General features: G+C 40.1%; 1 protein-coding gene across 2 annotated transcripts in view; it reads right to left on the bottom strand.

Annotated features, from left to right (window-relative positions):
• Positions 1-1,548: 1,548 nt before the first annotated feature.
• The window catches only part of MCUB (mitochondrial calcium uniporter dominant negative subunit beta), an 87,681-nt gene continuing 65,809 nt past the window's right edge, over positions 1,549-23,420 (bottom strand). For both annotated transcript variants that reach the window (XM_021001416.2, XM_021001417.2), the window contains exons 2-8: positions 16,804-16,879; positions 15,132-15,302; positions 12,129-12,233; positions 9,716-9,876; positions 5,401-5,604; positions 3,907-4,023; positions 1,549-1,753 (exon numbers count right to left, since the gene is read on the bottom strand). In XM_021001416.2, coding sequence (XP_020857075.1) covers positions 1,676-1,753; positions 3,907-4,023; positions 5,401-5,604; positions 9,716-9,876; positions 12,129-12,233; positions 15,132-15,302; positions 16,804-16,879 — 912 coding nt within the window. In that variant the 3' untranslated portion in view covers positions 1,549-1,675. The remainder of the gene's footprint in view (positions 1,754-3,906; positions 4,024-5,400; positions 5,605-9,715; positions 9,877-12,128; positions 12,234-15,131; positions 15,303-16,803; positions 16,880-23,420) is intronic.

Raw genomic sequence — 23,420 nt, 5'->3', positions numbered from 1 at the left:
TCCTGCTACTGGACTTTGATGACTCTGGGAGACTGAGTGAGGCTGATGACGTTGTGCGGCTCTGACTCACTTAAGTCCAATTCATGCGCAAGTCAAGACATCACCCTGTGATGTCACTGGTCAGCTTGGAAAACAAAGGACAAAAAACAATTCTTTTGACTCCGCACTGGACAGCCTCCTTGACAGTGGTAAACACCTGGTACACGTACATCTTCCTGTCCTATGCCTGCCTGATAATATTAAAATGTTAATCAAGAGAGCAAGATATTAATATCAAGCCAATCACTGAACAAAATCAGCTGGTTTTAAACATTTATGTGGCAGATACTTTCTTGGAAGAGAAGGTTTAAGGCAGAAATTTTTGAGCTTTTTCCTATCAAGAAGGCTACAGACTCCTCGTAATTAATAGTGTTTTTAAATGCATAAAAATAAAGTAAAAAGCAAAGCAAACGAATTATATTGAAATATAGTTATCAGCATAACTTTTTTTAAAACAAAATTACTGAATGGACCCCAGGTTAAGAACTCTAAGGTTACATTTCTGTTGGATCAAATCCATTTTGTGAAATAGTCAAATAGTAAAGACTGAGGGGGTAGGGGAGGAGGTCGGGGATCCTTGTATGTATTTATTTATTCTTTACCTTTCAGTCAAATACTTGACCAGAAAGATACAGGATACTGAAAGCATGTCATTTACTACCTATTCTCTTGTCAGATCTTCCATCAGGGTTGCCCATGCCACATGCATAGAGAAAAGTCTCAGAGTTTTTGCAGAGACTGGGAAAGCAGGTATATAGATGGTGGTTACTGATATTTTATTGATTTTCAGCTGTAATTAGAGTTAACCCTGAAGTGGTCATTTAACCCTAGGCAAGTCATTCATCCCTCTGGGCCTCTTTCCTTATCTCTAAAATGATGGAGTTGGACTAGAACAGGGGTGGGGAACTTGTGGCCTCGAGGCCACATGTGGCCTTCTAGGTCCTTGAGTGCGGCCTTTTGACTGAAGCCAAATTTTAAAGAATAAATCCTTTTATTAAGGGGATTTGTTCTGTGAAGTTTGGATTCAAAGGGCCGCACTTGAGGACCTAGAGGGCCACGCGTGCCCTCAAGGCCACAGGCTCCCCACCCCTGGACACTAGAATGACCTCTTAAGTCCCTTCTAGCCCAGATCCTTGATAACCAAACACCTGTATAATACCAGTTCAGTTGTTTCTCAGTCATGTCCAAGACTTCATGACCCCATCTGGAGTTTCTCAGCAAAGATCCTGGAATGGTTTTGCCATTTCCTTCTCCAGCTCATTTGACAGATGAGTAAATTGAGGCAAATAAAGGTTAAGTGACTTGCCCATGGTCATACGGCTAATAAGTATTGGAGGCTGGATTTGAACTCAGGAAAATGAATCTTCCTGACTCCAGGCTTGGCACTCTATCCACCGTGCCACCTAGCTGCCCAGTGTAATCCCAGACCCCTCATTAACTCATTAGAACTAAAAAATCAAAACCTCATTATAAGATTTAGAATTCAGAATATTTCTGTCTTCCAAGAAATAATGTCATTAACTAAAAAAGTTTATTTGTTCCTTATTGAAACATTCAAATCTATAATAACAGAGTCATTGAATATCCAGTCCCCAAGACAAAGTAATAAACATTCATAAAACAATTAAAGCAGATGTTAATTCTTCCCTTTGATTTCCTGGATTGGTAACCGGAGGTGGAGAGGCTGGCGCAGACGCTGCAGAGACTCTTCAGCCTAACCAAGTGAAAGACAGAAAAGGATGGAAAAAAGAACGAGAAACCCATCAGTAGCCTGCCTCGTGCTGGAACGTACCCATGTCTTCAAGGAATTCTTAGGCAAACTCAAAATGGCTTTTCCCCTGTGCTGGGCCAATGGCATGTCATACTTTTCCTTGGCTGCATTTAATATGTGTCTAGTTTATCCTAAATCCATTACTATATAATCAGCATCAGGGTTTTTGTGGCTATAAAGCAGAAGCCGAGGGATCTACAAACCTGGGGAGGTGTAAAGGCCTCCATTTTCCCTCCTTCATTTGTCCCTCTTTTACTATTCTGAAAACACAGTGGGTGCCGCCTAGAAAATGCTTAAGAAATGTTTATTTGCTCAACCCTTCCCAGCAATACAAGGATCTAAGACATCTCCAAAGGCCTTGTGATGGAAAATGCTATCCACATCCAGTTTGAATGCAGATCAAAGCATACTATCTGCTATTTTTTTTTCTTCTGTTGAGTTTTGTTTCTTCTTTCTGGTGGTTCCTCCTATTGGTTCTAATTCTTACTTACACCATCACTAATGTGAAAATATGTTTAATAGGAATGTATATGTATAGCCTATATAAGATTGTGTGCCATCTTGGGGAGGGTGGTAGGGAGGAAGGGGGAGAAAAATTTTAAACTCAAAAGCACATGGAAGTGATTGTTGATAAATCAAAATAAATTTTAAAAAAATGTTTATTTGACTTAAACTGCATCTACACAGGATCAGACTTTCAGGTTTAATATTAGTCCTAAAAGGCCACATGGTGTAAAGCTTCTCAGTCCGGAAGGCCTGGGTTTAAGTCCCACCTCTGACACATTCAGGTTTTGTGACCCTGGGCCAGTCTCTTAAGGCTATGCTCTTCCACTCTTAAACTGTAGAAGCAGTGTCGATTTACATTGGTAGGGAAAGCTGACTCATTGGGAGTTCCCTACAGCAATGAAACCGCAGCTCTACTTTAAAAAAATAATCTTATCTCCTAGCAGGAAGAGCAGTCCCTACCTTTCTAGGACTAGGATGCATTTGGTTAAAAAGCCAACTTTTCATTGTTACCTTTTTCCAATGAGGTATATATTTGCCCTGCCTGCCTTAATTTTTTGTTTCAACTTTAAATTTTAAAGAGCCAGTCTGATGAGCTCTGGAGTTCTCTGCTAGCCAATATAACAAGTGTAACACTTCCTGAACACCCTTTTAAGGGTGACTGTGAGTTAAAAGAGCTGGTCAGTTCTTTGTGATTTTGAGATAAGATTTGCCTAGCAGAAGAGTGGTGAGGAGCGCTGTAAGAGCAGTTAGCAGAGAAGATCCTTCCTGTACTGCCTGAAAGGACTGATGACATCAAGACCACAGTTGGGAGTTACCCTGAGCGTATGGGATTTCCTCACTCACGTGTAAGTGTGTGCCCACTGATAATAAAGTATGATTCAGGTCTATGTATAGACTTTGGTTTATTGATTATTCCTGAATTTGCTTAGAGTGAGTGCATGTGAAATTAAAATTATTATTATTGCTTTTATTTTATTGTTAAATAGATGGTTGTGTTTAGGATCTAGTGGTTTTCATCACCGGTTTTATATAAATGGAGCACACCAGTGAGGGCTCAAGACCTCAAGTAGTAAGTAGAGGGAGTATATTCTTGCATAAGTCACTCCTAGGAGCTTGAGAAAGTGTGAATAGAGCCATATGATGGTAGTTAGTCCTCATCTGAAAACTCAGTCTTGTATATACAAGGGTGGAATGGGATGAGCAAGCCAGCCCAGAGACTAAATGGGCCAGCATCCCATGTGACAGAGTTACAGGATAGGGGGTCTACACCCACAGAACCATAATGTGAGGAAACAGTGTAAAGTATAAAGTATCATATAAATGTGAGCTATTCATGTCTCTATGAAGACTATAAAACATGAGTAAATATAAAATTTTAAGACGAAAACCTGGGAGGAGGATAAACAGATTTTGAGCTCCATTTCATATTCAACATGCATCTTTTTAAAATTGGGGGAAAAAAACAACCCAAATTTGCCTGGGAGGAATTTTGCAACTGGAAAGCAACTGGACGACCCTGAGGCAAGCCATCACAGATGAATATCTGGCTTTGCGAATGTAGCTACAGATACTTGGAATTTTAAAGATACCTCTTCAAGATCCTCTTTTAACTTGTTGTATTGCTGCACATCAAAATCCTTCTTCTTCAGTCTTTTGTGGAAGAAGTAGAGGAATTGTCGGTTCTTAATGAGGGAGTAAGAATAATCCTAATAAAGAAAAAAAGATGCCCCCCCAATATTTTAATGAACTTCTGACTTCAATATTTGGCTTAATAAATATGGCAACCAAGGTAGAGAGAATAAACAATGATTTGTGTTGAAAGTGGCATTTTTAAGCTAACATGTGAAGCAGCATGGATTACTGGATAGAACGCAGAGGTTGGGAGTTGGGAAGATCCGTGTTCAAATTCTGCTTCCAAAACCTACTAGCTGTGTGACTCAGGGCAAGTCACTTAACCTTTACATGCCTGAGAACTGCTGGGACACCTTTAGATCTAAGTCACAGCCTGATTACACTCCTAAAATGGTAGAAGTTCTCTACTTTGGTGAGACCTCTTAGGTAATAGGAGGATGTAACATTCGGCCTCATTTCAGATCTACTGCTACTCTGGATGCTACTTTCCAAGACATACTTGGGAAAAGAAGCTGACTCTTTGAAAAAGAGATTCTGGCCAAACATCTTCATTATTACTGTGGTATTTTGAACTGAAGAGACCTGAGGCCATCTAGTACAAGCCCCTCATTTAATAGATGAGGAGACTGAGGTCCAAAGGGATTAACTGAATTCTCTGAGATCACTCTGGGTGTGAGCAGGAGAACAGGGACCTGAACCCAGGTCTTGAGACACTACATGCAATACTCCTGACCTTAGGCTCAGCTGCTCCTATTCAATTTTATTGTCAAATGGAGGCGTAGAGAAAGAATTGGAATTAACTCGCCCTTCATGACAGTAATGGGTGCTCTCTTCCTACATGAGTGTGGTACCTTAGCTAATGGAACTGCTTTTAGTTATTTTTACATTAGATTTTGTACCATTATTATTATTATTATTATTACTACTACTATTACCACCACTCCCACTAATACCACTACTACCACCACCAGCACCACTACCTCAATAATGACAACAGCTACTACTACTACTACCACCACCACAACAATTACTACTACCATTACCACCACCACCACTACTACCACAATTACAACAACTACTACTACTACTACTAGTTAGGATTTATATAGTATTTTAAGTTTTTAACGTGCTTTGCAAATATCTCATTTGATCCTCACAACAACCCTGGGAGGTAGGTGCTATTATTATCATTCCCATTTTGCAGATGAGGAAACTGAGGCAGGCAGAGGTTAAGTGATCTGCCCAAGATCACACAGCTAGTAAATGTCTAAGGCCAGGTTTAAACTCAGGTCTTCCTGACTCCTACTCCAGCTCTCTATCCACTTTGCCACCTCGCTGCCTGTTAGAGTGTGAAGGAACAAAAAATTAGCAAGCAGTCAGTAACTCAGATAATTTACATGACTAGTCAGCCGTTCTTGGCCATAAACAGACCGTCCCATCCAGAGACACACCTGTCGCGTGAGCAGGAAATAGGCAAAGAAAGTCATAGAGCTGCCAAAAGTGATGAAGTAGGTCACGGGTTCCATGATGTCCCAGGAATACACCCACCACGTGAGCCACGCCAGGATTCCACCCTGAGTGGACATCAAGGCCAGCCCGGTCCACAGGAGTCTGTTGGTTTTGGCCTCTGAGCCAGCTTCAATTTTAGCTTTCAGCTGAGGAAGAAAAAAAAGCCATCTGATTAATCTACTTAAAATGGCAACATCTGCCCTCTTCTGGCCCAGACCCAAGATTTTACGGGTGTAGGGCAATGGTTCCCATATGTTTCCTTCATAGTCCAAGGAGTGCACGCTAAGAATTCTTTTTTTTTTCCAGTAGACTATTGATTCTTGTTGCTTGACTTTTAACATGATAGTACAGGAATTTTTGGAACTTTTCTGCTGATATATTTTATTAAACTTTTAACATTTTAATTATTTTATTTCTATATCATCTGTACTTCCCCAATATCCCCACTTCTGACCTTCCCAGACAGTCATGCCTTGTATCAAAGAATTAAAAAGACAGAATAAACAGTTCAGCAAAACGACCCGAGCTAAGAATTCTTAATGACACCTTCAGAGTAAATACACTCTAAGGAACTCTCAGTGAGAAAATGCCCTCTCCTAATGCAAATGAGTACCCAGACTCCAACTTGTCTTAAGAGGGTTGGCTGAAGAACAGACAAGTGACCCTACTTGCCCATTAGATCATAAGTCCTTGAGGGCAGGCACCGTCTTTGTCCACTTTTTGTAACCCTAGCACAGGGGTGGGGAACCTGTGGCCTTCTAGGTCCTGGAGTGTGGCCTTTTGACAGAACCCAGATTTGTTCTGTAAAATTTGGATTCAGTCAGAAGGCTGCACTTCAGGATCTAGAAGGCTACATGTGGCCTGAAGGCCGGGTCCCTCACCCCTGACACTTAGCACAGTGCCTGGCACATAAGCAGATGCTTACTAGATAGCTGGTGCATATGCAGCTGAGACAGCCAAGATCCAGGCTGTCCTTGACACTGAGGCTACCCCTCTATCCAGTATACCAGGGGCATCAAACTCAAAAACAGGCCTCCGTGGGCAGGATGCTGACTCAGAAAACCTCAAATGAACCTTATCTGTTGTGTTGTGTTATATGATTTGTTTTGTTAGACACTTCCCAGTTTCATGTTCATTTGATTCTGGCCAAACTCAGGAGTTCTGAGGGCACCTCAGGGCTACAACATAGGGCCTCTATGTCCTCTTCCAAAAGGAACACAAAGGTCCCAGTCCACCTCACTTAAAACAAATCTAATATGAAGGAGCTCCTGGTTTGGGATCCTATGAAAACCCAGACAAAACATTTCCAAATGGAGTCATTAAGGCAATGCCTTGACAGAGTGATTTTCCCACCTTTCCACCCACCCCTGGTCAATGCATTTGAAATAGTTCAAATATTTATGGGAACATTTCTGTCACTTAAAGGCTAGGAACAATGCCATGACCAAGGCACCATTTAAACTGGGCCATGCTAGGCCTTCTGAAGGGATCACAAGGCCAAATGCCCTCACATGTCCTTTTGCTCTTCGGTGATTTTGAACTTTGGCCAAAAGAGGGAGTGAAGAGTACTACAACAAAACTAAATATCTGAGATGGTACAGTTTATTAAATGGATAATAAAGTCTATTATACTTGAAAGGCTTCCCATCTTCTCACTCCATGCCTTTCCAGAGGCTGAGCCCCCCACCTGGAATGCCATCTTTCCTCACCTCAACCTCTTGGAACTGCTCTTTGTGACTGGCCATCTTTTTTTTTGGGGGGGGGGCGCTAGGCAATGGGGTTAAGTGACTTGCCCAGGGTCACACGGCTGGTGTTATGTGTCTGAGGTCACATTTGAACTCAGGTCCTCCTGAATCTAGGGCCGGTGCTCTATCCACTGCGTCACCTAGCTTCCCCTGGCCATCTTCCTTAAGAGGCCATTCCCAATTCCTCCAGTTGTCACTACCACTCCCCACCCCCATCATTTTCTATTTATTCTATACAGCTTCTAACATTTACCTATTACTGGTATTGTATTTTACTGGTCTACAAGCTCCTTCAGGTCAAGGATTGTCTTACTTTGTATCCCTAGCCAGTCAAAAACATTTAATAAGAACAACAACAACAATTATAGTAATTACATTATCATAGCCAGCATTTATATAGTGCTTACTGTGTACCAGGTGATTTACAAATATCTCACCTGATCCTCACAACCACCCTGGGAGATAGGTGTGGAGAAAACTGAGGCAAACAGGGTTAAGTGACTTGTCCAGGGTCACACAGCTAGTAAGTGTCTGAGGCTAGATTTGAATTCAGGTCTTCCTAACTCCAGGCCTGGCACTCTATCCACTGAGCTCCCTGCTAGACATTTATTAAGCACCTGCTGTGTTCTAGGCATTGTGCTAAGTGTTGAGGATACAAAGAAAGGTAAAAGATACTTCCCCTGCTCTCAAAGAGGCAGCTCAGGGGCACCATAGTGCACAGAGTGCCAGGCCTGGAGTCGGGAAGACTCATCTTCCTGAGTTCAAATCTGGCCTCAGATGCTTACTAGCTGTGTGACCTTGAGCCAGTCACTTAAACCTGTTTGCCTCAGTTTATTCATCTGTAAAACGAACTGGAGAAGGAAATGGCAAACCACTCTAGTATCTCTGCCAAGAAAACCCCAAATGGGGTCACAAAAAGTCTGATACAACTGAAACTACTGAAGAACAACATTCTCGAGGACCTCACAGTCTAATGGGGAGAGACGACACGGGAACAATTATGTAGAAATAAGTTATGATACAGAATAAATGGGAGATAATCAACAGAGAGAAGATACTACAATTAAGAGGGACTGGGAAAGGCTTCTTGTCAGAGGTTAGCTGGTTCCTGACATAGCAGGTGCTCATAAATGCTTATTTATAATTTATTTATTTATATATAATCATTATATTTATATAACATTTCATTATGTAATATGTTATATGTATATTATGTAATTATATTGTTTATTACATATTATCACATTATCAACATATTTAGTATAAAATGCTTATTCATAAATTATATATAATAATTACACTTACACATCATTTTATTGTATAATATATTATATAATTATATTATTTATTACATTATCAATATATTTAGTATAAAACAAATGTTTATTTATAAATTATATAGAATCATATTATATTCATATAACATATTTTATTATATGCTATATGTATATTATTTAATTATATTGTTATATATTATTTATTATATTATATTATATTTATATTATATATATTTATGTGTAATTATATATTATATATTATTTATTATATATTATACATGCATTATCTATATATTTAGTATAAAATAAATGCTTACTTATAATCAATACATTTCAAATTCTAGAACTAGAAAGGAGCTCAGAGACCATCTAGTCTATCCCCCTTACTTTACACATGAGGAAACTGAAGCACACAGACTTGCCCAAAGTCACATAGCTATCAAATATTAGAGGCAGGATTTGAACCCTGGTCCTCCTTTGGCCTTGAGAACCAGCATGCTTTCCACTCTTCCATACCTCCCACATCAGGGAAGAGTCAACTGAAATGACTATTTTCCTCTGCTAACATTCTGCTTGTACTCTTTAGCTTATTAGAAAGCACTGGATTTGGGGCAGGTAGGTGGCACAGTACATAGAGCCCCGGATGGAGTCAAGAGGACCTGAGTTCAAATCCGGTCTCAGATCAGATACCTGACACTTACTAGCTGTGTGACTCTGGGTAAGTCATTTAACCCCAGTTGAAGAAAAAGAAAGAAGAAAGCAGGGAGAGAGAGAGAGAGAGAGAGAGAGAGAGAGAGAGAGAGAGAGAGAGAGAGAGAGAGAGAGAAAGGAGGGAGGGAGGAAGAAAGAAAGAGAGAAAGAGAGAAAGAGAGAAAGAAAGAAAGGAAAGAAAGAAAGGAAAGAAAGAAAGAAAGAAAGAAAGAAAGAAAGAAAGAAAGAAAGAAAGAAAGAAAGAAAGAAAGAAAGAAAGAAAGAAAGAAAGAAAGAAAGAACGCACACACTGGATTCTCGGGTTTTGATGCTGTTGGTGGACTGCGCCCCTGAGGTACCATATTCAGAGCCCCCGCACTCTGGACTGGCTAGCTTTGGAAATCACTCCCTGGCTCCCAGCTCTCACCCGGCTTAGCAAAGGCCTCCTCTGTGAATTCTGACACTCCTTGGGAACGGTCCCTCTCACTGTCCGGCGAGCCTGGCCCAGGGCCGCCTGGGCCCCTCCCTGGATGACCACTACCCACCTCTTCCATGGGCTGCAGCCGCTCCTTCAGCTCCTCGATTCTCTCCAGTAAGCTGCGTTCTGTCTTGACCTGATGCTCCTCCACGTGCAGGGCAGTAAACAGTCTCTGTACCAAGGCCTTGATGTCATCCATGTCAGTCGTGTGCTCGCTACTCAGTTTTTCTGAGAAAAGACACAACAGGGATCGCCATTGAGGGAGGCTCACAATCACAAGTCAGGCATGACGTATGCTACCAGTCCAGGCAGCCAGTTCCCATTCTGACTCTGACAGCTTCAGTCCCTCGCCAGGTAAGCCGTCCCAACTCTTAGACAGTACTTAAGGTTATTTTGCTTTTATAGCATCTCTGTTTCCAAGTATATTTCTCCTTTCTCCTCTCCCTTCCCCATCTCTAAAAACAAATGAAGAAATGTTTCTATTTACTTCTTAGTTTTACTCCTCACAAAATAATTTATTTTCATTCAAATTTTAAATACCAAGGACACTAACCATTCATATATAGTTCCGTTTTCAATTTTTTTTTAAATTAACAAGCATTTTTTTAATTTCATTTTTTCCAAAGAACAAATGCTTCTCTTGCTTCATTGGGGGGGAAAAGCCTTATAACAAAATAAAGCATTTACTTTCTCTCCTCCCCATCATTCTCTCTCCCCTGAACACAGGAAAACCTTCTTGTAACATAAAAGATCAGGCAGATAGGAGGCTGTCTATCGAGCGCCAGGCTTGGAGTCAGGAAGACTCATCATTCTGAATTCAAATCTAGCTTCAGATATTTACAATCTGTATGACCCTGGGCAAGTCACTTAACCCTTCCCAAAGTGGAAAGTTCCTAATCTTTCCTCCAATTAGAAATCAGATTATCTAATGTCGTATCCTGGTTTTTCCCTTTTACTTATTTGATCTGCTTTTATTAATTATTTGGCCTTATTTGATTGTCTTTAATGTATAGAAGTCTGTCCCCTCCTATTTTGGGGATCCTGGTCTAATCGAGGAGGTCTGGTCCTGCCTTATCGAGTAATTGTCATGCACTGCTTAATAAATCAATACGTTCGGAAGACTGAACCTTTGTTTCCTCAGTCGTTTCATCCTTCACCTGTCACAGTATGTAGTATATTGGCTGGTTTACTGAACTGCATTTTTTTCTCTTTTGTTATTCTTTGTGACAAGAAACATCTCACTGGGAAAAGGTGGGGAGAAGGGAAGATGTATTCAAAAATAAAAGCAATGTGAATATAACAGATTTTTTCCCCCTGCTGTATTTTGGTTAAGTCTTTATTCATTAAAAAAAAACTAGAATAATGAGCGTGTGGCAATGAAAAGGCATTTGGGGGAGTTGTATGAATGGCCAAATTAAAAATATGCATAGGGAATGTTTAACTTTTGAGCACCTATAACAGCGCTTAATAAAATGCTTGTTAAATTAAATTGAATATATCATTTTTTAAGAGGGGAAAATAAAGCAAACTCAAATGCCTCCTCAAAAAGTACATCCATACACACATACAGAAAAGAGATATATAATTTTTCTTTTTCTTTTTTTTGTTTGTGAGGTAATGGAGTTAAGTGACTTGCCCAGAGTCACACAGCTAGTGAGTGTTTTGTGTGTGAGGCCGGCTTTGATCTCAGGTCCTCCTGAGTAAAGGGCCGGTGCTTTATCCACTGTGCAATCTAGCTGCCCCAAAACCAGAATTTTTTTTTTCTGAGATGTATAATTTTGATGGCTATGGTGGGGTGAGGAAGCTGAAGAGTTGGGATGCTGTTCTCCTGGTGCTAGATAGCAGAGGTGATAGCCAGCAGAGATCTCAAACCCAAGAGCTAAGTCACTTGTTCCGTTGGCCAACAAGTATTTGAATATTTACTATACAGACACAATACAAACACTTGGAAACAAAGTATAATGATAAGATGTGTTCTCACTGTTGGAGGAGCTCACTTAACGCGAGAATCAGTATGAACACGCTAAGTACAGAAACAAACGAACAGACCTCCAGAGGAAGGAAAGCACAGGTAATGCTGGATTAACGGGAATACCTTCTTAGAGAAGCAATGTCTGAGCTACAATTTAAAGGACAGGAAGGAAATCTGAGAGACTTCTGACCATCCCCACCCAACTGGATTACTGGAGGAAAGAGACAAGGGTCAAAGCCCAGGCTTTCAAAGTTAAAGTGGATAAGACAGGGTTTTGTTTGTTTGTTTGTTTTTGGAGGAGACAGATTTTAAAGGGCATAGGGTTGGGGAGGGAGGACAGGGAGGAGCTATATTTGGAAACCATCTTATATATAACTGGCTGAAAGTTCTAAAAATATGGATTCTTCCAAGCCCTCTTGATCACCTGATGAACCCAAACCACCTGTACCCCAAAGCCCCCCAAACTCAAGGCAAAAATGAAGATTTCTGGATGCTCGCGGTTTCTTACCTTTCCTAGGACATTGAACATCATATGTCATGCCATTTATCATCAGTTTAAAATCACTCATAAGCAAAATCTCCATCGGGGTTGAAGCTGGAATACTGCTCCCATCTGCAAAGAGAAAGACTTAAAACCCAGTTCCTTGAGTGAAAGCAAAATCAATTTTCCAGCTCAGAGATATATTTTTACGAGTTCCCCATAACAGGTACACAGAGAGGAAAATAAATTAATCTGACCCTCTTAATTACCTTGTGTAATTGATACTGAGAATGCTGTTTTCACGGCTAATCCAACACTGCTGACCTTGTCCAGGGTGGACTTTTCATTCTCAGACAAGATGTGTGCCTGAGAATGACAAATGAGGAAAACAGCCCAAAGCAGAGATGCTGACCAAACGTGGGAGGCAGGAAAGGTTTTTTTTCTATAGGGAACTTCAAAGTCTCAAGAGTTCATTTCAGAAGAAATGTTTTGTTTGCTTGGATCAAGAACTCTGTGCTTTTTGTATATCTTCTTACACAAGAGGCAGTGTTGGGGCAGCTGGGTGGTGCAGTGGATAGAGCACCAGTCCTGAAGTCAGGAGGACCTGAGTTCAAATCCGGCCTCAGACCAAACACTTGACACTTACCAGCTATGTGACCCTAGGCAAGTCACTTAACCCCAATTGCCTTTAAAAAAAAAAAGTGGCAGTGTGATAGAGTGGAGAGGGTACTGAACTTGGGGTCAAGAAGACTTGAGTTCAAATCCCACCAACCTTGGCCAAGTCACTTTAAATCTTTCCGAAACTTAGTTTCCTCATCAATAAAATGAAGAGGGTGGACTTGATTTGATGGCCCTGAAGGTCACTTTTGTCTTTGATCCTATGATCACAGACAATGTCAGAGCCTGATGGACCCTCAGATATCTGCCAGTCCAACTTTTTTTTTTGGGGAGCCTATGGGGTGAAGTGACTTGCCCAGGGTCACACAGCTAGTAAGTGCCAAGGGTCTGAGACCAGATTTGAACTCGGGTCTTCCTGAATTCAGGGCCAGTACTCTATCCAATGCGCCATTTAGCTGCCCCCAACCTCCTTCTTTTAAGAGGTAAAACTGAAACCCATCAAAGTGGAGTGATAATCCTGAACCCAGTGCATGCTAGGTGGTAAAAAAAAATAGCTAGCAGCTTTATTAAACGATGAAAAAAGAGATCCTCTGAAATTTCTCCACCCTCTTCATTAACTGCAAGAGTCTAACCTGTTTAATACTTAGAGAAAGGTTAAAGAATATTATCTATAAGCTCATCACCCACAAATGAAAACAGAGAACCAAGAAACTTCCTTCAAAGACACCCATAGCGATGTGTGCACCGATGGAAGGCAGCTACTTTTAAGTTAAAACATTCTAGGCATCTGCCCCTTTGCTGCTTATGCATTATTCCTTCAAGGAGGCAGTAAGTCAAGTCTGCACCTGCCTCCCTCCTTTTGGACCGTCTGGTTTCCTGTCTGTCTTCTTTGGGTGAGATTATAGTACCCTCGAACTGCCAATTTACTCAACTGTCAACCCACACAATGGGTAAAAAAAAAAAAGCAGTAGGCTCAAAACACCAATTTCAAGCACAAATTAAATACAGAGGCAGACACCCTGCCCATGTAGCTGGCCTTAAAAAAAAAAAACCAACCCTGTGATGCCCTAATCTTTTCATCTGACTTTGCAGGAGACATTTAAAAACATTTCCATTTAAATGAGTTCCAACAGCCCGTTCAAAATGATCTCACTACAAGAAAGGAATAATCTGAATATGATTTATGGAGTGTATTACTACATTACCCTATCTGCTAAAGCGTGAGCTGCAAAATCCCAAGACAGCTCCTTTAAGGGGCCAACAACACATTTTTAAAAATTATTTTTCCTCTTCGGAAGAACGCAGGCTAAGACTCCATCAACAAGGAATTTGTTCTTAGTCCAAACCCATATTAAATTAAAGTGTAACCTGAAAAATGTCCAATATTTTCAATGTATTGACTGATTTTGCTGAATTTTTTTCCTCCTTTTTAATTAAAAAAAATCGTTAAAAGGGATGGCTCTCTAGGAGGAGTAATACAGGGTAAAAATCTAGGCAATTTTAGAGATGATGGGATTTGAACAGGTCTTCCTGACTCACAAGGCAGGTCATTCTTCTTCCATTATACATAGAAAAATGACTCATTTCACAAGAGTTAACCACCAGCCCTGCCCTTCTGCTATACATTTCCTTGGTCAAAAATAGACTGTACTAGAGTTAAAACACAGAAAAGATTAATAACCGAATCTGCATTTTGATTCTGTGCCAAGGACTTTATTTAATCAGTGAAATTTATTTTATTTTCTAATGATTCAAGCATTGCAGCTTAGCTTATAAACCACTAGACAGTGCTACTGCCACACATCACCAAATTTTTCAATGAAATAATACTCAGGCTAAATCTTATTTAATCATTGACACTTGCATCGTGGTCCTTTCACGCAGGTTTAGGGAAAGCTCTGGAGTCTGAGGGCCTCCTTTCAACTCTTGCCTCTCATACTTGTCTTGCCCTCAGGGAGCTCACATTCTATTAAAGAAGGTAACTATGCTAGCTGTGTGTGACCCTGGGCAAGTCACTCAACCCCAACGGCCTCACCAGAAAGCGGAAGAAGAAGAAAAAAAAGAAGGCAAGTATGTGGCCTTAGGACAGTCACTTAATCTCCATAGGTCTTGGTTTCTTCATTTCTAAAAAAAGGAAATTGAACTAGACGGCCCTGTGGTCCTTTCTATCTCTAGACCTAAGAAACTAGGTGTCTACACTTGAGTTGTTTTTTTTTGTTATGATTCCTGTATAGAGAAATTATTTGGCTTAGAAAAAGCAAAACATTCAAGGCATGATGATGATAATAAAGCAAAAAGGTTTAGAAAGAGCTCTCCCCTTTTTTTTTCCTCTATGGAAAAACAGAGAACCAAAATAAAGTTTGGGCGAGGACAAGACATGGGAGTAAGGCACAAAAAGAGGTTAATTAATACCTGTGGAGAAGACAGCTGCAGCTTTAATACCTCGGTCCTCATTCTGGATGTCCTGGAGGAAGGAACCAACCGTGGTTAACATGGGTTTGACTGTAAAGCGACAGCGTTCTTGTCTCGACGGCAAAGTCAGGGTTATCATCGGAAGACCGTATCTGTAATTAATGACTACCTCTGTTAAAGAAAGGGAAAAAAAAGCCAAATTATAATGCAGGAGGGGAAGAGATGTTTCAAAGCTACTTCTTCCTTTCTGGAGGAAAGCAACAGATCCTAAAACTAAGAGAAAACTAGAGCTCTTATTTCTGTGCTCATTTTTGAATCTAATTAGGATTTTAAGCTTCTTGAAGGCAGATAATGGTTTTTGCCTTTTCTTTTCATTTCCCAGTATACTGTCCAGCGCCTGGTACGTAGTAAGTGCTGAAAGAATGCTATTGATTGACCAAATAATATACATGTACTTTGTACTTGAAGATGAACCTTACATTAACTTACTGTATTTCACCGCATAATTGTCACTGATTTTATGCCAATTTTTTTTTTTGCAAAAAAAGTGGGATGCGACCATTATGTAAAACTTGCCCTCTTCTTTTTAATTTTTTCTTTTCTTTTCAATTTTTTAAAAAAATTTGTGCTGGTATTACTTTAAAAAATGATTTATTACTAAAGTGTCTTTGGTGCAAGATCAGGATGCATGGAACATTTGTGACTTACGTTAAAATTGAATACTGACTATGTGTGTGCACTGAGAATTCTAGGCTTGCGGCTCACAACACGAGAGAGATAAATACCCATATGCCACCAGTGAATACATCGCTGCTCTGTTTACCTTTCAAGAGGCGTGACAAATAGAATTGTACCATGCAACGATTACCCAATGAAAAATTATAAACCAATTTTTGGACTGGAAAAACATAGAGTGCAGTGATCATGCGGTGAAATATGGTATACTGTATGTAACTATTTATACTAAAGGTCTTATCTCCTCTATTCAACTGCTGTCAAGTCAAAGGGCATTTATTAAGCACTTACTATATACCAGACACTGATGGAAGCATTTAAGATACCAAAAAAAAGCAAAAGCAAAAACAAAAACCCCAGTCTCTACCCTCAGGGAGTTCACCTTTGAATACAGGCAACATGTAAAGTAAGCAAAGAGATGATACAGACAGAAGGTACCTTGAGAAATGAAGGAATTAACAGCTGGGAATGAACCACTGGAGTCAATGGGATTTGAGCTGAGTTTTAAAAGAACCAAGGAGGTTGAGAAGGGGAGACAAGAAGGCAGAGCCTCCCAGGCATGGGGGAGGGAAATGGAACATCACGGACAGGACGCTGTGAACTGGCCTTGTTACTAGAGCGCTTCAGAGCATGTGAAATAGAGTCACATATGAGGAGTCTGGGAAGGCAGGAAGGGACCAGGTTAGGAAGAGATTTAACTGCCCCAAAGGGAAGTTCATACACACACCACACACACACACACACACCAATGGGGTGTGTGTGTGTGTGTGTGTGTGTACGCACATAAATCCTGGAGGTAACTGGGAGCCATGGGAGCTCATCCAGAGGGTGGTGACACAGACCTCATCTGTTTTAACTCAGAACTTTAAATCTGCAGCTGGGACTTCATTTGGGAAGAACATAACCAATTAATTAAAGAAGAGGGTAAGAGACTTACCATCAGATGGCACCAGCACACTGTAAAGGCGTGACTGATGGTATGTCCTATTTCCAGTTGGCCCTACACACAGTATCTGGAAGAAAAGAGAGAAACTTTGAGCCAGGTACTTTTCTCTCAAGAGCCAGGAGAATCATTAATGCTGAATTCTAGAAAAGCACAGACACCACCCAATCAAAGAGCATTCACTGGGCACCTGCTGTGTGCCAAGGTACTGTTCTAGGTGCTGGAGACATAAAGACAGAAATGAAATAGTCCCTGCCTGCAGAAAGCTGATGTTTTCCTGGGGGACATGGATAAAGGTGGATTTTTTCAGAGTCGGAAGAGTAAATTACTCACACAGTTGAGTTTCCAAACTGGCTTCCCTAACCCCACATCTCTTGCTTGATAAGGAAGAGTCCTACACAGTGCTTCCCTGTTTATATGATTCCCTTCTTGAGGAATCTTTAATGATTCATCTTCCTCTTCCTCTTCAACACCATCCTCCTCGTTAACATTAATACAAGACTATATGCTAAGTGCTTTACAAACATCTCCTTTGAAGCTTACAACAACCCTGGCAAGTAGGATGTTATGATTATCCCCATTTTATAGATGAGGAAACTGAGGCAGAGGTGAAGTAACTTGTTGACTGTATAGGTGATGACTCTATAGGCAGCTACATGGTACAGTGGATAGAGTGCTGGGCCTGGATTCAAATTTAGTCTCAGAAACTCACAAGCTGTGTTTCCTCATCTGTAAAATACAGATAATAATAGCATTTTCCTCCCAGGGTTGTGAAGCTCAAATAAAAATTGTAATTTGCTTAGCCCTGTACATGGTATATAAGCACTATATAAATGTTAGCCATTATCATCATCACCACCATCACCATCATCTTCATTTCCATCACCCTCATCATTATCATCACCATCATCAACCTCATCACATCATCAACCTCATCACCACCACCATCACCACCACCACTATCATCACCACCATCATCACCACCACCATCATTTCCATCACCCTCATCATTATCATCACCACCATCACCGTCATCACCACCACCACCACCACCACCACCATCACATCAACCTCTGGGTTGTTGTGAGGATCAAATGAGACAAAACTGGCAAAGCACTTCAGTGCACACAGCAGGCACTTAATAAATGCTTGTTCCCTTTCTCCCTCCCCATACAGTGTGCACAGTAGATGAACAAATGAAGGCTCTCTCAGTGGAGGGAACTCCTAGTTTGTGAACTGCCCCCACCATTGCAGATTGCAACCACTCCCATGACTCTGTAGAATCACAGATTCAGTACTGGAAGGGGTCCCAGTGTAAACCCCTTCATTTTAAAGATGAGGAAACCGAGGCTTAGGAAATAGACAAATCTTAAGGAACTGCCCAAGGCACATTCAATTCAATGCATTGCTTAGGGTCAGAGAGCTAGTCTGGTAAGTGTGAGAGGTGGAATTTGGACCTGGGTCTCTATCCAGGCTACCTCTCCATATGGAAGCTTTTCATAAATAGAGGTTGAATGAAGGCACGTATGAATAAAAAGCTCCACCAACAAATACACCATTTTCTCATATAGTATTGACAAGCAGCTAGTTTCTCCAAGTGTCTCAACCACTTATTCATTGGTAGTACAACAAACATCTATTACTTCTCACCTATTTAACGAGCTAGATGGGTACCTTAAAGGCAACATAGTAGACTGGAGATAGCAATGGACTTGAGTCAGGAATCCTGGATTTCAAATTGTTTCTCTGACACCATCCACAACCCCAGGTAAGTCACTAACGTTTGCCTCAATTTCCTCATCTATAAAATGAAGGGATTGGACAGATGGCCTCCAAGGTCCCTTCCAGCTCTGTATCTATGAGTCCAACTCTTTGGGCCTCAGTTTCTTCATTTGCAAAATGATAGCTGAAATCAGATTTAGAGCTGGAAAGCCACAGTGATTTCTTTAAAAAGAAGCTGTCATTCCCACTGGACAAATGTCAGACATAATAACTGTGGCAGAGGTTTTCCAAGTGTCAACAACCATCTTCAGAGATCCCCTGGGAGAACTTATGCAATCATAGGAAGTAAAACATGAAATGAAAGAGAAAGTGGGAAAGAGAAAAAGACAGTACAGCAGAACTGATTCTTCAGCCCAATCCCAGAGCCTTGTTCTACCAATGCAACTAAAAACAGCCCCACTACAGTCTTTCCTACTTCCTGAGCAATTGGCCAAATGAAAAAGGAAGTCCAAAAGCTCACTGAAAAAGAAGGTGGATCATTCACTGACTAGGAATAGAGGAGGATAGCATATCCACCAAATGGAGAGCCCGTCCCCTTGTCCAGATTCTATTGCAGCCAGCTTATGTTTGCTTCCAAATTCCAGCGCTACAGATGAAGGAGAGAAGGGGAAGGGAGTAAGCATCTATGCGGTGTCCACTACATACTACTGTGCTAAATGCCATGTTGCACAACCTGAATCCTTCACTTGGCCCTGGTCCTGGGTTACTGTGGTGACCCTTTCCCAGGGCCTACTCTTCTACTTTCCATCCCTCCAATCCTTCTCCTGCAAGGATGTAGGCTAGACTTTCTGAGGGATGAGCCATGCTGTTTTCCAGAAATAAATGTTTCCCCACTAGGACTTTCCTCTATGTATTCCTACCCCTAAGTATTTTTGCCCCTAGACTTTGCTTGATAGTCCATTTGTGGAGTTATTATCCTATACTCCCCCCAAATTGGTCTGCCCCCATGTTTTCCTGGCCCCTGGGTCTCTGTACTGTTCCTTCAAATAGAAAGATTTTTCCCCATTCACCTCTTCCTATCAAAATCTTTCTAGGTAGATCTAGCTCGAATGCCTGCTACACAAAGCCTTCCTTTGTCTTCTGAGGCCACCCAGCAGAAGAAAGCCTCACACTTAATTTATATCTCTCTTTGATGCTTAGCTCTTACTACCATGTAACCTAGTTAACATGAATGGAAGACTCTAGATGGTGAAATGGAAAGAAAAACCGATTTGGGGATCAGAGGACCCAACAATGAATCCCATCTCTTCTACATACAACCCACGTGACTTTGGGCTAGTCCCTTAACTTCTCTGGGACTGTTTCCTTGTCTGTAAAATTATAAAGGGCCTATAAATTACCCTCCAACTTCAAAGCTGTGATCTGACGATTCCCCACGAGAAGGTAAATTCCTCAAGGGTAAGAACCATAGACTGATCTCTATACCTTTCATAGGGCCTGAGTACTTAACAAATCATTATTTGTTGTCGAATGAGTGAACTTTACCCAGATTCAGTAATCAAGAAGTCTCTGGCATGTCAAAGTATCTGTGCCCTGGGTTCCCTGAGTTCAATCTTCATCCTTCCATAGTCTCAGTAATCCCAACCCCTTCACAATCTTTCTGTGCAAAGAGTTTTAATCATTTTTAATGCTTTCATTTGGGTCTTCTCCAAGAAGGAAGGCTTTTTAAAGTCTTTTTAATAGAATATAAGAGGGAGGTGTTTCTTTTATCTGCTAATTGTCTTATGTATTATAATAATAATAATGATATCAGAGTATCTGCTATTAAAAGCTCTAATACTTAAAAGTTGCATTTGTTATTTTAAATAAAAGCATAAACAATATAAGCAAAAGGGACTATAATGGAGCGTTAGACTTTAAGTTATAGTTTCATTTCTACCACCAGCAAAGAGAAAGACAGCATGTGTGTACGTATATAAGGGGGGGGGGGTGGCAACAAAGTAGGTATGGGTAAATGATTCCCAATTTTGATTATTCAAAATGCAGGGTCTAATTTTGAATAGCTGTTGTTGTCTAAGCCTATTCTAATCTTCCTAAGCTGTGGTTTAATTTTATTCAGCACTGGGAATTCAGCACTTGGTGCCTGTAACAGAGTTGGTATTAACAAACGCATTGAGGTAGGGGAGAAAGAACTAAAAACCAATATCGTTAATGAATTCTGATGTAAAACTTTCAAAATAAATTTTAACAAAATGATTATAGGAATATTTTTTAAAAACAATTATTCATTATGACCAAATTGGATTTACCCTAGGTGATAAGGTCTAGAGATTTAGGGATGGGGGGACCCTGAGATCATAAGACATGGGTTCTGCCTGAAAGAATTTGACCCACATCTTCTTTCAGCCAGAGAAAAAGTTTTATTAGGGATGGGCCACACAGGCTAGTCTCTTAAGGAATCTGAACATTTAGTGACACCCATAAGGACGAGAGAGCATGAGGAAATTTCAGCAATTAAATAGGGCACAGGGTGGATCTTATATACACCCAAATAATTTTGGGTGTTTGGAGGAAGGGCTGGAAGAAAGATCCTGAAGCTGGGGTGAGTTTAGGGAGAATTCTGAAGGGAATGTCCAGGAGGTTGAATAGACAATGGGAAAAGATAAATGAAGGGAACTGGAAGGAAGAGGTTTGAATGGGGTCTGGATAAGATCAAAGGTGGGAAATATACTAGGGTCAAAGACTAAGCTTCATTAGGTTTTCATCATTAGGTTTTCAAAGAGAGATAGGGAGAGTGGATAAAGAAAGGCCCATAGAGTGGAGTATCGCCTAAAGGTAACTCAGGTTTGAGACCAGAGAGAGGTCAAAGAAAGTTTAAAGGTTTTCTGGGGCCCATAGACAAATGGGACCCAAATTCTTTTCGGGGCAAGGGGCAAAGGTCTCGGCTTGGGCCCATATCCCATCATAGGCATATAAGGTTGATTCAATATTTGGAAAACAATTAGCATAATTAATTATATAAATAATAAAAACAACTACACACATATGATTATATCAATAGACTCAAGACAAAATAAAGCATTTGTTTATTTAAAAAACCCTAAAGGTAAGAAGACCCTTTGGAAGAACTCTTCTTCAACATGATTAAAAGCAGTATCAAAAACTAAAAGCTATAATTATATGAAATACAGAAATATTGGAAGCTCTCCCAGTAAGCTGCAGGATAAATCAAGGATATCTCCTTTCCCTATTATTATCTGATATAGTACTAGAAATGCCACCAATAGTAGTGAAACAGGAGAAACTAAAGAAATAAACATCTTCAAAGAAGAGGAAAATATTGTTTATTTGCACACAATTTAATACTTTAATTGGAGAAACCCAGAGAATGAGCAAAGAAACTAAATAACTGCAGCAAAGTAGCAAAACACAATTCAAAAAAAAACCAGGATTTCTGTTCAGCACTAACAAAAAATCAGAAAGAAACAAAGAAAGTTTGTTCAAAATATTTGCAAACTGCAGAAAAGATCTATAAGTTAATTAATAAGAGATACTCAAGACATACAAATACAACTACAAAGTACTCTTTACAGAAATTAAGATTCAAATAATTAGAGAGATACTCATTGTTCATGGATAGGACACATCTATATAATAAAAACGATGATACTTAGAAATAGCAATGCTATACCAAGCAAATTATTGGGGGGCTATTTTAATAACAAAATATATTTTGTTATTAAGAATTTCAAGGGGGCAGCTAGGCGGCACAGTGGATAGAGCACCAGCCCTGGATTCAGGAGAACCTGAGTTCAAATCTGGCCTCAGACACATAACACTTACTAGCTGTGTGACCCTGGGCAAGTCACTTAACTCCATTGCCTAGTCAAAGAAAAAAAAAAGAATTTCAAGAGAGATTATGATCAAAAGTAGGAATGAAGGAGGTTTGGTATTACCAGATCTTAAATTATATTATAAAGCAATAATCATTGAAACCATTGGCTTTGTTGTTGTTGTTCAGTAGTTTTTCAGTTGTGTACAACTATGTGACCCCATTTGGAGTTTTCTTGGCAAAGATACTGACGAGGTTTGCCATTTCTCTCTCCAGCTCATTTTTCAGATGAGGAAACTGAGGAAAATAGGGTTAAGTGACTTGTCCAGGCTCACACAGCTAGTTTGTGTCTAAGGCTGGATTTGAACTTAGGAAGAAGAATCTTTCTGACTCTAGGCCCAGCATGTACTTCACTACTTAGCTGTCCCATATTTGCTACTTGTGAGGAAGGGAGGAAGGAAGGAAGGAAGGAAGGAAGAGAAAGAGAGAGAGAAAGAAAGACAGAGACAGAGAGAGGGAAGGAGGGAGAGAAAGAGAAAGAGAGAAAGAAAGAGAGAGAAAGAAAGAGAGAGAGAAAGAAAGAAAGAAAGAAAGAAAGAAAGAAAGAAAGAAAGAAAGAAAGGACAGACTTAAGAAAAAAAGATGCAGAAGCAATCCAGTGTTCAATAAATCCAAGATAACAAGTTATTTTGGGGAAAAAAATCCCTATTTTATCAAAAATGACTGGAAAACCTAAAAAGTAGTTTGTCAGAACATTGCTTTAGACCAAGTAACTTGCTTCCATAAAGCACAATAAATATAGATATAAAATAAAATAAATAAGCAATTTAAACATAAAAGGTCACCTCAGAAAAATTAGATCTTTTATAAGTATGATTAGGGGAGAATTCATAACAAGGCAAGGGATAGAGGAGATCACAAAAGACAAAACACAATTTCAATTTAATTCTGCATAAATACAATCAACACAGACTAAGAAGCAAAGATACAAAACGGATAAAAATGTTTGCATCAAGCAGTTCTGACATCTCAAATCTAAAAGGATTTGACACCCCAA

The sequence above is a fragment of the Phascolarctos cinereus genome, unplaced genomic scaffold (assembly GCF_003287225.1).
Source record: "Phascolarctos cinereus isolate Bilbo 61053 unplaced genomic scaffold, phaCin_HiC Scaffold_9;HRSCAF=440, whole genome shotgun sequence".
NCBI classification, from domain to species: domain Eukaryota; kingdom Metazoa; phylum Chordata; class Mammalia; order Diprotodontia; family Phascolarctidae; genus Phascolarctos; species Phascolarctos cinereus.
This window is presented reverse-complemented; position numbering and strand designations above follow the sequence as displayed.